A 13058-nucleotide genomic window follows, 5' to 3' on the forward strand; every position below is an offset into this window, starting at 1 on the left:
CTCATTGTCTTTCAGAAATCACAGCTCCCACACTTTGGATCAAACACTTGGTCATCAAAGATTCCAAACTGAACAGCTCCAGTATGCGAAATTCAGGTAATTCTTGCTTTTAAAAAATTTGGCAATTAACTAAGCAAAGAGATGCCTCTTTTCCAGGACTTTTCATTTCATATTTCCTTCATTGCAGCTACAAGGTTGCTTTCTCGCAACACTGCAGAGTGGGAAACCCAGGCAACAAATGAGTGAGGGTCTCCTCACTGTGTACCGGAAGCCAATGCCGGTGTATGCTGAGGAGATTTTCTGTTCCCTAAAACAGGAACTCTGGATATGAGGGAGATACTGGGTTTGTTCATCCACTGCTTCATACCCAACTGTCAGTCTTTTTTTTCCACACCCATCCTCGCTCTCATTAACCCCTTTTTGTGTCTCTGTGAACTAACTTTCCTGAGAGCATTCTACTGCAATGTGTGCAGCTCCCATGGAACTAGGTTGTTGCTGAAGAGGGTTCCAGTGTAAGTAGATGCCATCACCCAAGGCATTGGTAATGGTATTTTGGATAGGCGAGTGACAGTAATTCTTAGGTGGGTTATCCTTGGTGGGCTTTGCAATAGAGGTGAGTTGTAAATGAGTGAAGAGAGAATTGTTGCTTTGTGTAGCAGGGTGGGAGGAAGTTCCACATGTGGAAAGACAGCATACAAAAAATAATGAAAGTGAGAGGAGTGAGAAGGTCACGGGGGTCGGAGGAATGAGAGGCTCAGGTGGAGTAGGCAGAAATGAGAACAGATGTAGGTGGGGGTGTGACGCTTGCTGGTGGTTCCCAGGGCTGTGAGGCACCTTGCTACCACCTGCCCTTAGTGCAAGGAAGCCTTGTCTGTACCTGCCGGGTGTCAGCTCTCACTGCCATGGCAACACAAGCACTGCCCTCTCAGCCTACGCATGCTGTGCTCCTTCAGGTTAGTGGTAGGCACACCCCAACTCCCCAGCCCTCCAGGCGTCCCCTGTAGTACCCAGGTTTGCTATTCACAAAGGAACAGTACACCTCAGCTAATCAGTTTGACCACTCCACTTAACTCACAGCACCTGTCATTGTTTTCACTAAACAACTCTAAGTTTATTTAACAAAGAACAAACATTCAAACAACAGCAGGTAGGTGGAAGTATTGGAAGCAATTGATTACATGTAATATAAAAATTATAACCTTCTTTCTGGATCTTAAGTCTTAACTAACATGATATTTTCCTGTCTAATGAAGTTTAGCTCATCCTAAGTCTTCTCCCAGCATTCAGTAACAAAGCCAGCTGTGACCCTCCAGTCATAAGACAAGCACACTGACAGCTTGTGCCCTAGGTGAAGGATAGCTGGTGTCCCTCTGCATCCATCTTGTATAACAGACTAATTCTTTGATCTTAATAAGGAGGGTGTCCTGTTTGACTGACTGTGTCCTCCTTCCTGTAGATTGTACGATCTCTTGTCAGTCTTGATTAGCAGGTAGCTCCATATGCAAATGAACTTACATTGTAAGACGCAATGGTCAGCCAGGGAGATAAGTGTCTGCTATCCTTTCTGTTTATCACCTTCAGGTGACCTGTTGTAACGTACACAATTTAAGAGCATAGTTTTAAGTGTAGATACTTAACTCAGTAAATTATAATAGTTACGTATGTTTCGCAGTGATTAGGAGGACCAGTGCATTCATGGCTGCTGGTAGAGACCTCCTGTGGCACCCTTTGGCACATTATGATGGAGACAGCAGCTCCAGGGGATCCCTGAAAATCCTTAAGCGTCACTTGTGCCCTCTGCCAGTTGGCATCAAGGAGTGTCTGTGTGCGCAGAGGTGTGAGAATGGAGAGCTAGAACTTGCTGCACAGAGATGGAATTGAAGAGGGGCGTGAGGTCTGAGCAGCGGGTAAAGGTGGCGATTTGATCTGCTAAAATATTTTGGCTAGACTGGATGGTAATGAGATGGGAATTGGGAGGCCAGAGAGGAGGAGGCTGTTCAGAGATGGCCAAAGTATTGTGATAGATAGCTTCACTATCCATACACTTTTTATAAAGAGACCAGAAATCTACCTGGAATAGTTTCTGTAAATAAACAAAAACACAGCTGCCCCCCAACCCCAGGTAATTTGTGGAGGCAGTATAAGCTAATTGTTGGTGCCAGGCTTTTGCTTTTATTCTAAGGACAAGTGGAGAGTCCTGCACTTAAGACAGAAGAATCCCATGCACAGCTACAGACTGGGGACCAACTGGCTAGGCAGCAGTTCTGCAGAAAAGGACCTGGGAGTTACAGTGGACAAGAAGCTGGATATGAGTCAGTGTGCCCTTATTGCCAAGAAGGCTAATGGCATATTGGGCTGCATTAGTAGGAGCATTGCCAGCAGACCAAGGGAAGTGATTATTCCCCTTTATTTGGCACTGGTGAGGCCTCATTTGGAGTATTGTATCCAGTTTTGGGCCTCCCACTACAGAAAGGATGTGGACAAATTGGAAAGAGTCCAGAGGAGGGAAACAAAAATGATTAGGGGGCTGGAGCACAAGACTTGTGAGGAGAGGCTGAAGGAACTAGGCTTGTTTAGTCTGCAGAAGAGAAGAATCAGGGGCATTTGATAACAGCCTTTAACTACCTGAAAGGGGTTCCAGGGATGATGGAACTAGGCTGTTCTCAGTGGTAGTAGATGACAGGACAAGGAGCAATGGTCTCAATTTGCAGAGGGAGAGGTCTAGGTTGGATATTAGGAAAAACTTTTTCACTAGAAGGGTGGTGAAGCACTGGAATGGGTTACCTAGGGAGGTGGTGGAATCTCCATCTTTAGAGGTTTTTAAGGCCCGGCTTGACACAGCCCTGACTGGGATGACTTAGTTGGGGTTGGCCCTGCTTTGAGCAGGGGATTGTACTAGATGACCTCCTGAGGTCCCTTCCAACTTTAATCTTTCCAGACTTTAATTCTATGAGTTTAGCCTAAGACACTGTGTGATCCTGAACTATTCACTTAACTTCTCTGTGCCTGTTCCCAATTATAAATTGAAGTTGAGAGAGAGCTACATTGCAGAAATGAAGTAGGCTTAATTAGCTCATGTGGGTAAACTAAGCTAGAACCAGAATCCTGACTTTTTCAAATGTCACCATGACCTCCAGATTGGATTACTGGAGCATGGTTTTATGGCTATTCTAGAAGCCACCCAGAAACATCAGTTGGGGGAGAAGTGTTGGCCAGCTGGCTTAGTGGTGTTTCAAATGCAGAGCAAACTACACCTATGCTCCATGGGTTTCACTGGTTACCAATTTATTCCTAGTGCAATCCAAAGTGGTAGTTTTGCTTTGTGTAAAGCCTTTATGGTTTTGGTCCTGGCTATTTTAGCAACCACCTGACTCCTTATGCAACACACCTGGCGGCTGAGATCAAATAAGACACACTTGCTTCCAGTTCCCAGATCTGAATTTGAGGGCTGGAAAATGGGTATACGTAGTAGGGAAGAAGGGGACTTTGACTCTAGGATTTGCTTACCATTCTTACTTGGCCTGATCAAGTTTGACCTTCCCTTGGGAAACTGCCTTATGTAAGGAGTTGCATATGTAAGGGGGGAGTGTTGCTTGAGAAGAAGGTCCTTTTATGAGTTTACTCTTGTTCATTTTGTTCTTAATTGGTGGGTGTGGTTTTTTTTTTTTTTTTTTTTTTTTTGCTTGAGTGTAAATGAACCCAGAGATTGTAATGGGCACACGTTACTAACTCAAAAATAAGCTCTCCGCTGGAGAATTTCAAGTGAGTACAAAAAAGACAACTACCACAACAAGGTAAAATGAGCTGTTCAATAATCTCATTGAACATTGTTGATGTACTTGCCAATACCTTGTGATGGATGTAAGGGGGAAGTTGCTAATTCTAGACTCAATTTTTCGCACTGTGCCACACAAACCTGCAGTCATCTATGTTTGTTACTATGAATTACTGACCTTGGGAAATGCTGGATCATGACAATGGTTATGGAACAGCTGACACATTTAGCACACAACCCTCAGGTCCCTTCCTTTTTCCTGCCTGCTTTTTAATGGTGTTTTTCATTATGGATCTTTGTCACACGTGTTAAAGGACAGAGACGTGTACTTGGAAGCTATGGGAGGAAAGCACTATATATGAGCTAAGTAGTGGTAATAAGGAACACTTTTGAAAATGTGATCACAAATGTTAAGTGCTTACATATTTTGCATGCCTGGAATGAGATACCTATCTGTCTTAAATTGGGCATCCCAAATTAGTGGATGCTTTTGATAATTTTAGCCTTCAGCAGTTTTCGATCTTATTGGACAAGATGTTTTTGTTTTCTTTGTATTTTTGTAATAGTTTAAGGGAAGTTTTGCTGCCAGGGGGTTTGCTTTGCTTTCTGCACTTGCTTGGCTGTATTGCCTCTCTGAGCTCCCAAAGTTAAGCAGACATTGGAATTTACTATTCTCTTGCTGCATTTTAATAGAGTCCTTGACATTAGAGGTGGAAAAGGTCAACTAGGTCATCTAATCCTTGCCCCCCAGTCACGTGAATGTTTCTTCTCTACAGTATGTAATTTTCCAGCAATAAAGCTTCCACCACTTCCTGTGGGAGACTGTTCCGTTTTCTGGCTACATCTATGCTATGAGCTATCAGTGTGGTTCCCAGTTCATGTATATGTGCTTGGACTACCTCTTCTCTGAGCTACTACACTAAAAATGGTAGTGTAACCAAGGTTGCTGGGGTGGCTAGCCCATGCTGCTGCTGCCCAAAGTATGTACCCACCGGGTTCAGGTAGGTTTCTATTCAGGGCAGCTAGCCTGTGCTGCTGCCACTGCCTTGCTACTGTGTCTGCCCTACTATTTTTACATGAGCTGGGAATCACACCATGGCTTTCAGGGTAGATGGTAACTTCTAATAGAACTCACCCTCAATGTGTTTTTCCTGATGTCTAGCCTAAATTTCATGTCTCTGTTTCTTCTGATTACTCCAGATTCTCCCCCTCCTTGTACCAATTTAAATCAGCCTTTCATTCCTTCGTGTTCATATTCTTCAAATGTCTTTACCTAGTTCTCATATCCCCTATAATCATTTAGCCACATGTTCAGCAGTGAGGAGGGCTCAAGCAAATACCACTTTCTCTCTGTGAGTGTGAGAGTGAGTCCATCCAGTCTGCCTTGGCATTGGATGTCCCAGGAAGGTGGCATTGTGCCCACATTCATCATGGTAGGAACATAGGAGTTGCCATATCCAATCCGATAAGTGGTCTATATAATCTGGTGTCCTTTCTCTGACTGGCCAATGTCAGATGCTTCAGAGGAAGCTGTTAAAAAGAAAGCAAGTTACAATCCTCAATAACTCCCATCAGTTAATGATTATGATGTCGCATGAATAAAAAATAAAAGTGAAAGGAACGGGCTGGACGATGAACTGTGAAGCTAGGAACTCAAAAAGCAATGGAAATTCAGCTAATGCTTCCCCATCACAAACACATTCCAAACAAAACCACCTTCATTAGCACCTTCCCATCTTCTGACTTGGTTAACGAATCTCCAGATGCAGCAATCTGGCCTTAAGTCTTGTTCTGCTTCTGTTAACTGAGTAGCTGACAGCCACCTTCTTTGTGCTTCCCTCAGCTTCCTCGTCTATTGCATATTATAACACTTTTGTATAATTTTTAGCACTTTACAGTAACAACTAGTTAATCCTCCCGGCTGCCCAGTTACCCCACTTTTACAAAAGTAGAAGCCTAGGTGCAAAAAGATGAGTGCATGGCAACAAATAAAATAAGGAGTCAGTGGCAGAATCAGGATTAGAATTTGGGACTACCTGTCTCCTAGCTCCAAATTCACTCTACCAAATCCCACTGCCTCACCATTGGATGCCACTTCTTTCTGTTACTTCCAATCCAGCAAAATGTGTAGAATGCCCTTTTAAATGGTTTGCTGTGATTTTAAAATATAGATGGGGGCAGCTCTTCTTACGTTGCTTTCCCTCCTCCCTCCAGCTTTATATAATCCCTGAAATGGTATAGGGCAGTGGCTTTCAACCTGTGGTCTGCAGAGGGGGTCCGCAGACTAAGATTTAAGGGGTCTGCATCTGCATTTGAAATTTAGCAGTTCACAAATGGGGAAAAAAGGTTGGAAACCACTATTATAGTAGATGCTCTTGCTGTTCTTTACAAATCTTGTTCTGGGGCAATGCCTGAAAACTCATTTTATTTTCTTGAAAATAAATCCAGTGGTTGCCCTTTTGGGAGTGCCCATCTCCACTGAGAAATTCATGGCTGCTCCTTCGCTTCTGAAGCTGAGCCTTCTCCAAATCCATTCATGCTAGTAAGTGATTTGATTTTGGCTAGCGAGATTCTAACCATGTAGCCAAACTACCCTGACAGCCTTTAAGAAAACCACAGGGGTGATGTAATGAGCTCATGCATGGAAAAATAAACAGCTCTAGGAAAACCAGCAGTAGTAGTCTCAAGTCAATACTCTGCAGTCACCAGGGTTTTGAACATGACGTTACGTGAAAGGAAGAATGAGTAATATATTAAGGTTAGCTGCTGAAGACAGGTGTGTGTGTTTTGAATATTGCTGTTTGTTTCTAAATCCTGCTCCTTGAATGGGTTCCCAGGTCCATGTGGGTTTTTCTGTTCTGCTCTGGCACCCAGATGCCATCCGGGCATTCTTTACTACAGCTTTCCACTGATAAAAACTTTCTGCTTTTTGAAGCTGTTCCGGCACACCACAGAGTAAAGCTGTAAATGAACTCTGAAAAATAAGCGTGCAGAAACTAGAATAGTATTATTCATGTGTTAGTTTTTAAAACTAAAGTTACTCTGAGCCTGATCCTTAAGGTATCTTGTGTGGAGGCATGAGGTGTCTGTTGTGAAAGCTGGGTGTCTGTTGTGCAAGAGCGCAACAGCAGTAGATACACCACAGGGGATAGTACACCCCAATGTGTAACATGGAGATGTCCCCAGTTGGTCTCCACAGATCTTCATGGTGAGATGGAATTGCCAAAGATTGGGTTGCTTTACAAAGTTCAGCTCCAAATGACCAGAACCTGCTTAAGGGAGGGAACAGGGAGCCATGTCTATTTAGTCTTTGGGGTGAGGATTCAGTTTCCCTTATCCCACCCCCATACACACATTGTAGCTTCTGTGAGCAAAGCCTTTTTCCCCCTCTGGCTTTCGTTTATGCCCTTTGTTAGGCTGTGTGCATCTTACTTGTTACAGCCGAGGGTATGTCTACACAGCAGTGGGGAGGTGCCATTCCCAGCTTGGGTAGTCATGTATGCACTAGTTACATTGAAGCTAATGCCCCCAAAAAAGTCAATGTGACCCGAGTGGCATGGGTGGCAGCTTGGGCTAGCCACTCACGTACAGCCCCGCCTGGCCTCTGGGTACATACTCAAGCAGTTAGCCTGAGCCACCACCAATACTATAGCATCCACACTGCTATTTTTAGGTGCTAGCTCAATCAGAGTTAGCATGCTTACATCTACCCGAGCTGGGAATTACACCTCCCAGCTTCTGCATGAGGACACGGGACAGTGAGAATTCTCAAGAGAGAGAGACAGACACACTCATGGTGTACTTGCTTAACCAGGGTTATTCTTGTTCACTGTAACACGATGGCAAACTAAGTCCCTGTATACAAACACAGGACTCTTCTCTTGAGTCACCTGGGGCTCAGATGCTATAGCTCTGCATTAAGAATTAGGATGGTTACCGCTGAGCTTTAGTGGCGGGTGGGTCCAGTCAGCATAAAAAAGGGGTGGGACAGAGGAGGTTCTGGAGGAAATACTAGGAACGTTAGGGAGAAAGTTTAGACTGAGCATTTGAATGTTTTGTTCCCAATAAAACCAACCCGCAGGAAAGTGATGGGCTTGGACTCTAACCCAGGAGCTCTACGTTCTGTTAAGGATGGGGGAAGCACTGAACCCATGAACCCCATTCAGGTTTGTGGGTTGAACTAATTATCATTTGGAGTCAGAAGAAAATTCCTTCATGTCCTTGTGGCTGGGAATTTGAAGGTTGCAATAAGCACCTGGTAGGAGCAGATGGGCATACCCCACACAGTTCCTGGTGGTATTTGGTGAACTTCAGTGAAGGTGAGGAGATTTTTTTGAAAAGCACGACAGACACCTGTGGCTGGGGGCAGCCGGGGGAGGGTATAACCTGGTTTTATCATCTGCTTTTTTATCATTCCCCAACAAACAGACTGCTCCCACATGATTCATGGAACTTCCCCTTCTCCCCATCCCACTGACTTAAAGGACCTCTGAGTCCAGCTCCCTCTGTTGGGCCCAGCTTTGGCTGCCACCATGACTTTCCCTCCCTCTCCTTCCTGCTGTTAGACTGGCTGTGGCAGTTTGTCCCAAACATGTTACCCTTCTCTGCCAGTCGCACTGAATTTACCACATCACCATACAATGGATTATAAGGCATCCCACACACTGTCTTTAGATGGTAGGTGGCACAAGTCAATGGCTTGCCATCTGAAAAAGAGGGAGATGACACATTCGAGCCCAGCACAAGCATAGATGGACATCACATAAACGAGAGAGGGCAGCAGCAGGAGATGGGGACAATTTAACTAGGCACAAAGCTAGTTTTAGTGAAACGAAAACAGTCAGAACCAGGAGAATCCATGTAAATTGGAGATCTGCTCACCTGGGGCCCAGCCTTTTTTGTCTTACGTTTCTAAGCCTCCGTCTCTTCTTGGCATGTATATGAGACTGTTCAAACATGACTGGTCCCTGTGGGTGCCAACGAGAGAGAGAATGAAACTCAGCTCTCACACCAGGAAAGAGGTCTGATTGATAGGAGGGAACAGATGGCCAGAAAGCTTGTGGACATAACTATTGTGCACCCATCAAATGGGCCTCCTGGCTGCAGTCCCATATCTTGGATCCATGCCTCCCTATGCAGTATTTGCCTGATATGTCAGAAGTGTTGAACTACAACACTAACGTCACATCACCACCCCCCTGGTGCCTTCCAAGTGTAGTCATTTGCCCTATTTTCTTTTTCTTCTATACCCAACACTTTCCATTTGGCCATTGTTAGGTGTCAAGTCAGCAACCTGTCCTAAGCAACCGTCACTGATGTGAAACCTTCATTGGTATAAAAGCTCACCAATGTCAAGTCACTCAGTTAAGGGATGGATTGATCTAAAATCACTGATTTTAATCATGATTAAATGATTGATTTGTGTTTTGCATATATACTTTTTAGTTATTTTCCTAAAAAATATTGATATATTTTTCCTTCTGATTGGTAACCATTCAAACATGTTGCTTTACAACTAAATACTGCCTCTACACTAAATAGTTGTAAAGGCTGTATTTAATTGTAAAGCAATGTGCTTTTATGGTTACCAACAGTTGTAAAGCTGCTGCTGCTTCTTAACCAGGAGAATACACTATAATTGCTTCAATAAGTATACAGATATATAGTTAAACACATTTATTCAGACTTTTTAAATTTTTACATTTTTATTATATTAGAAAATGTTGAATGATGCATTTTTTATTTACTAGGTTAACTTTCTACTTGTGATTTGCTTCAAGCTGCATTTGATTGGAAATTGGAATTCAATTGTACAAAAAGAGCATTTTCATTTTTTTTATTAGTTGGATAGAACTACCTTAAATGTGCTGGATACAGAAACTTTTTGTTTCTTATCAAAACATGTTTTAAGAACATAAGAATGGCCATATTGGGTCAGACCAGTGGTCCATCTAGCCCAGTATCCTGTCTTCTGACTGTGGCCAGTGCCAGATGCTTCAGGAGGAACAAACAGAACAGGGCAATTATCAAGAGATCCACTCCCAGCTTCTGGCAGTCAGAGGCTTAGGGACAGCCAGAACATGGGGCTACATCCCTGTTCATCTTGGCTAATAACCAGTGATGGACCTATCCTCCAGTAACGTATCCACTTTTTTTTAACCCAGTTATACTTTGGGCCTTCACAACTTCCCCTTTGCAATGAATTCCACAGGCGGACTGTACGTTTTGTGAAGAAGCACTTCCTTATGTTTGTTTTAAACCTGATGCTTATTAATTTCATTGGTTGAAGCCCTGGTTCTTGTGTTACATGAAGGGGTAAATAACACTTCCTTATTCGTTTTCTCTGCACAATTCATGATTTTATAGACCTCTATCTTATCCCTACTTACCTCTTTTCCAAGTTGAACAGTCCCAGTCTTTTTAATCTTTATGTTTATAACTGATTTACTAAACAAAGGAAGTATTATCAGTAGCTAGTGAAATGAACCGATTGTTCTGGTCACCATGACATTCCTCGAACTAGTAGATGTCATCCTCTCATGCCTTGTTTTTATTCATGGAGTGGAAGAGGAAAACAAAGTTTCCTGCTGTTTCAATTTCAAACTGCTTTTTTAACTTTGAATGAACCAGTCCTGAACTAAACTAGTTGAATAAATTTAAATAAAGAAAATATTCTCTCTGCACCTGCAACAGAGGCTACTACTGTAAAAAAGTGGTTTAGCACTTCAGCAAACTCTGGTGTAGGCGCTTAGCCAGTGACTTCCATCAGTTCAGTGGTCTGACTTGTTTAAAATGTAGCAGCAAACACATACAGCTTAATATTATATTTTTGTATTTAATTTAATTTTACTAGATTATTATAGTCCATCTTGGCCTAAGCATAGGCTGTCTGTTTCAAATTTATTTTTAAATGGTTTTATTTTTACAAAATAAATCTGTATTTAATTTAAATAAAATTAAATTTTTTTTTAAAAAAAAGTCCTTGATTTTTAGCAATGCTGTTTAATTTTCATGATTAATCCATGATGTTTCCTGGAGAATTCCTGCCTTGGAAGCAGATAAGAAGCAATCCTAGTGATGATCCTTCACTAATATTATGTGTTTGTGTAGATATGTGTGCATGAGTAGGCAGCTGCTCTTCTGGCTGTATGTACTCCTCTCTCTCATTACAACTGCAGTCCAGTCACTGCTTCCTTTCTTGGCTGCTGCCAGCCTCAATCCCTGAGTCTCTTACCTAGATGCTATTTAAAGTTAGAATTTAAGTGATATATCACTAGCAAGTGTGATCCTTCAGCAGCCCTGAAGTGTTTGAGAGGAGAGTTGGGGTGGAGGGATACTGGAAATGGCTAGAGCCAGGACCTTTTCCAGCCAGTTAGTCAGCAAACGAAGTAATAAATAATGTGCCATTAGGGAGCAGTTAATCCACTCTGTGCAAAGGTGCAAAGTATACAAGTGGGAAAAATAACCTAGTCGTCTAATCAGTTTGCAACCATAGGTGCTAAACCATATGCAGCTAGGCAAATAAATGAAGCTCCCTGCTAGTGATAAATCATTCCCAAAGAATTCTGTCTCCTCTACCCCCCAAAGAAAGAAAACAAATTACTCTAGGCACAGTCATAACTACTACCCCCACAGCTGCCTGTTAAGAAAAATGGGCTGGAGGGGGATGGGCAGAAGAGGGGCAGGAATTGGAGCAAGCTTTTTGCTAAGCCCCCACAGATTTCCATTTAGGATTCAAACAAAAAACAAGAGGGTCAAATTCTTCTCTTGTAGAACTTCTGCTGGGGCCAGAGTATTACACCAGGAATCTGCTTGGCCCACAGCAACAAGGGGGGGTTGGAGATAACTGAATTTGGTTTTACAAAGGCAGTTCCCTATTGAAAGGGTTATGTGAACTTGCAGGGAGAATTTCCTTAGCAGCAACGCACAAGCACGCACACAGGCAGGTCTACGGCGTGCTGCACATGCACTACAGACCCTGCATGGCATATATACACTAGTCTGCCCTTCCACCCCCTTCATGCATACACACCCTTGCCTGTGAATAGACCTGTGCGCGCACACCCTAGATGCCAAAGGTAGCCATCACAGTGGATAGTCAAACCATGTTTAAAGCAAATTAGCCTGGATCAGTTTAAAAGGGTCTCCTACATACCACCCTACAGCTATGCCCCCTAGTCCCAGTACTGTTGGGGACAATGTTGTTCTTACATAGTGCAGGCAGCAGAGGCAGGTGACTTTCTTCAACAATAGTTCCGGTTGCTAACAAAAAATGGCGTGGGAGCGGGACGGGGGGGTTCTCCCAAGAGTATTGTATGTGTTTCCACCCAGCCTTTCAACTTCTCATTACAGTCAAGTAGCATTTGTCTAATGCTTATTCCTCAGTTGTGGAAAGGGAGCTAAAGTAGAATAGCAAAAGCAATGGGGAGTGAAGAAATGAGTTCGGTTGTCACACAGGAAGCAATCAAGAATTAAGTATATGCCACAAGCTGACACTGGGTGGTGGGGAATTGCATAGACAAAAGGGAATGGAGTAACCCCCTGGCTCCCTCCCAAAACAACAGCTCATCTAAGACCAATTGTTGTTTCCATCTCCTGTCTGACACATCCTTTGAGTGGAGCTGGCCTGAAGCATTGTTCATAGCTGGATTTGGAAATTGGATCCAAGTTTTCTCCGTTCAGAGGCGTTCAAATTCAGGCTTGTGGTTTGGCCATCATGGAGATAATGCTTAGACACAACCACAATAGGTGCTAAATGAAAACCAGACTTGTTGTGACGCTTTCCTCCAAACCTCCACAAAGTTTGGGAACTTGAGCTAAGGGGTTTTAGTTCAGGTCTACCTGTGCTATTGGGGATTTTAGGCTGCATTTGCAGAGCAGTGGACTTCAGTGGTCTAGGACCTAAGAGAGCATCTCAGTCTCTATCTACCATGAACTGCTAATCCAATCAAGTCAACAGGATGACACAAACTTCCAAAATGTTCTAATGAGCTATAATTTAATCAGGGTTTTACGTGTAATGAGATTATGTGGCCAGGCAAAATAGTTGCTGTAATTTACCTCTTTGCCAGCATGATACGCTGCATGTGTAAATATAATATGGTTATTTTCCTGCTGTCCTGTAGCTCCATAACTTGTCTGGCTGCTGTTTTAGAAGCTTTGCAAGGACTCTGTGACTGCCTGCCTGGGTGAATGGGTCAACAGAAGGGGTTTAAGGACTGTCTGGAAGGTAGGTAGGATAGGCTTGCAGGAATAGATGGCTGCCATGCAATAGCTTCTCAAA

The 13058-nt window shown here is 43.2% G+C and overlaps 1 protein-coding gene across 3 annotated transcripts in view; it reads left to right on the forward strand.

Moving 5' to 3' along the window:
* Positions 1-13058, forward strand: part of SMOC1 (SPARC related modular calcium binding 1) — a 184405-nt gene that overhangs the window by 132701 nt on the left and 38646 nt on the right. For all 3 annotated transcript variants that reach the window (XM_067557820.1, XM_067557821.1, XM_067557822.1), the window contains exon 7: positions 16-96. In XM_067557820.1, the coding sequence (XP_067413921.1) occupies positions 16-96 (81 nt within the window). The remainder of the gene's footprint in view (positions 1-15; positions 97-13058) is intronic.

Source organism: Emydura macquarii, unplaced genomic scaffold (assembly GCF_026122565.2).
Source record: "Emydura macquarii macquarii isolate MOO-44397 ecotype Brisbane River unplaced genomic scaffold, CSIRO-AGI_Emac_v2 contig_1876, whole genome shotgun sequence".
NCBI lineage: Eukaryota > Metazoa > Chordata > Testudines > Chelidae > Emydura > Emydura macquarii.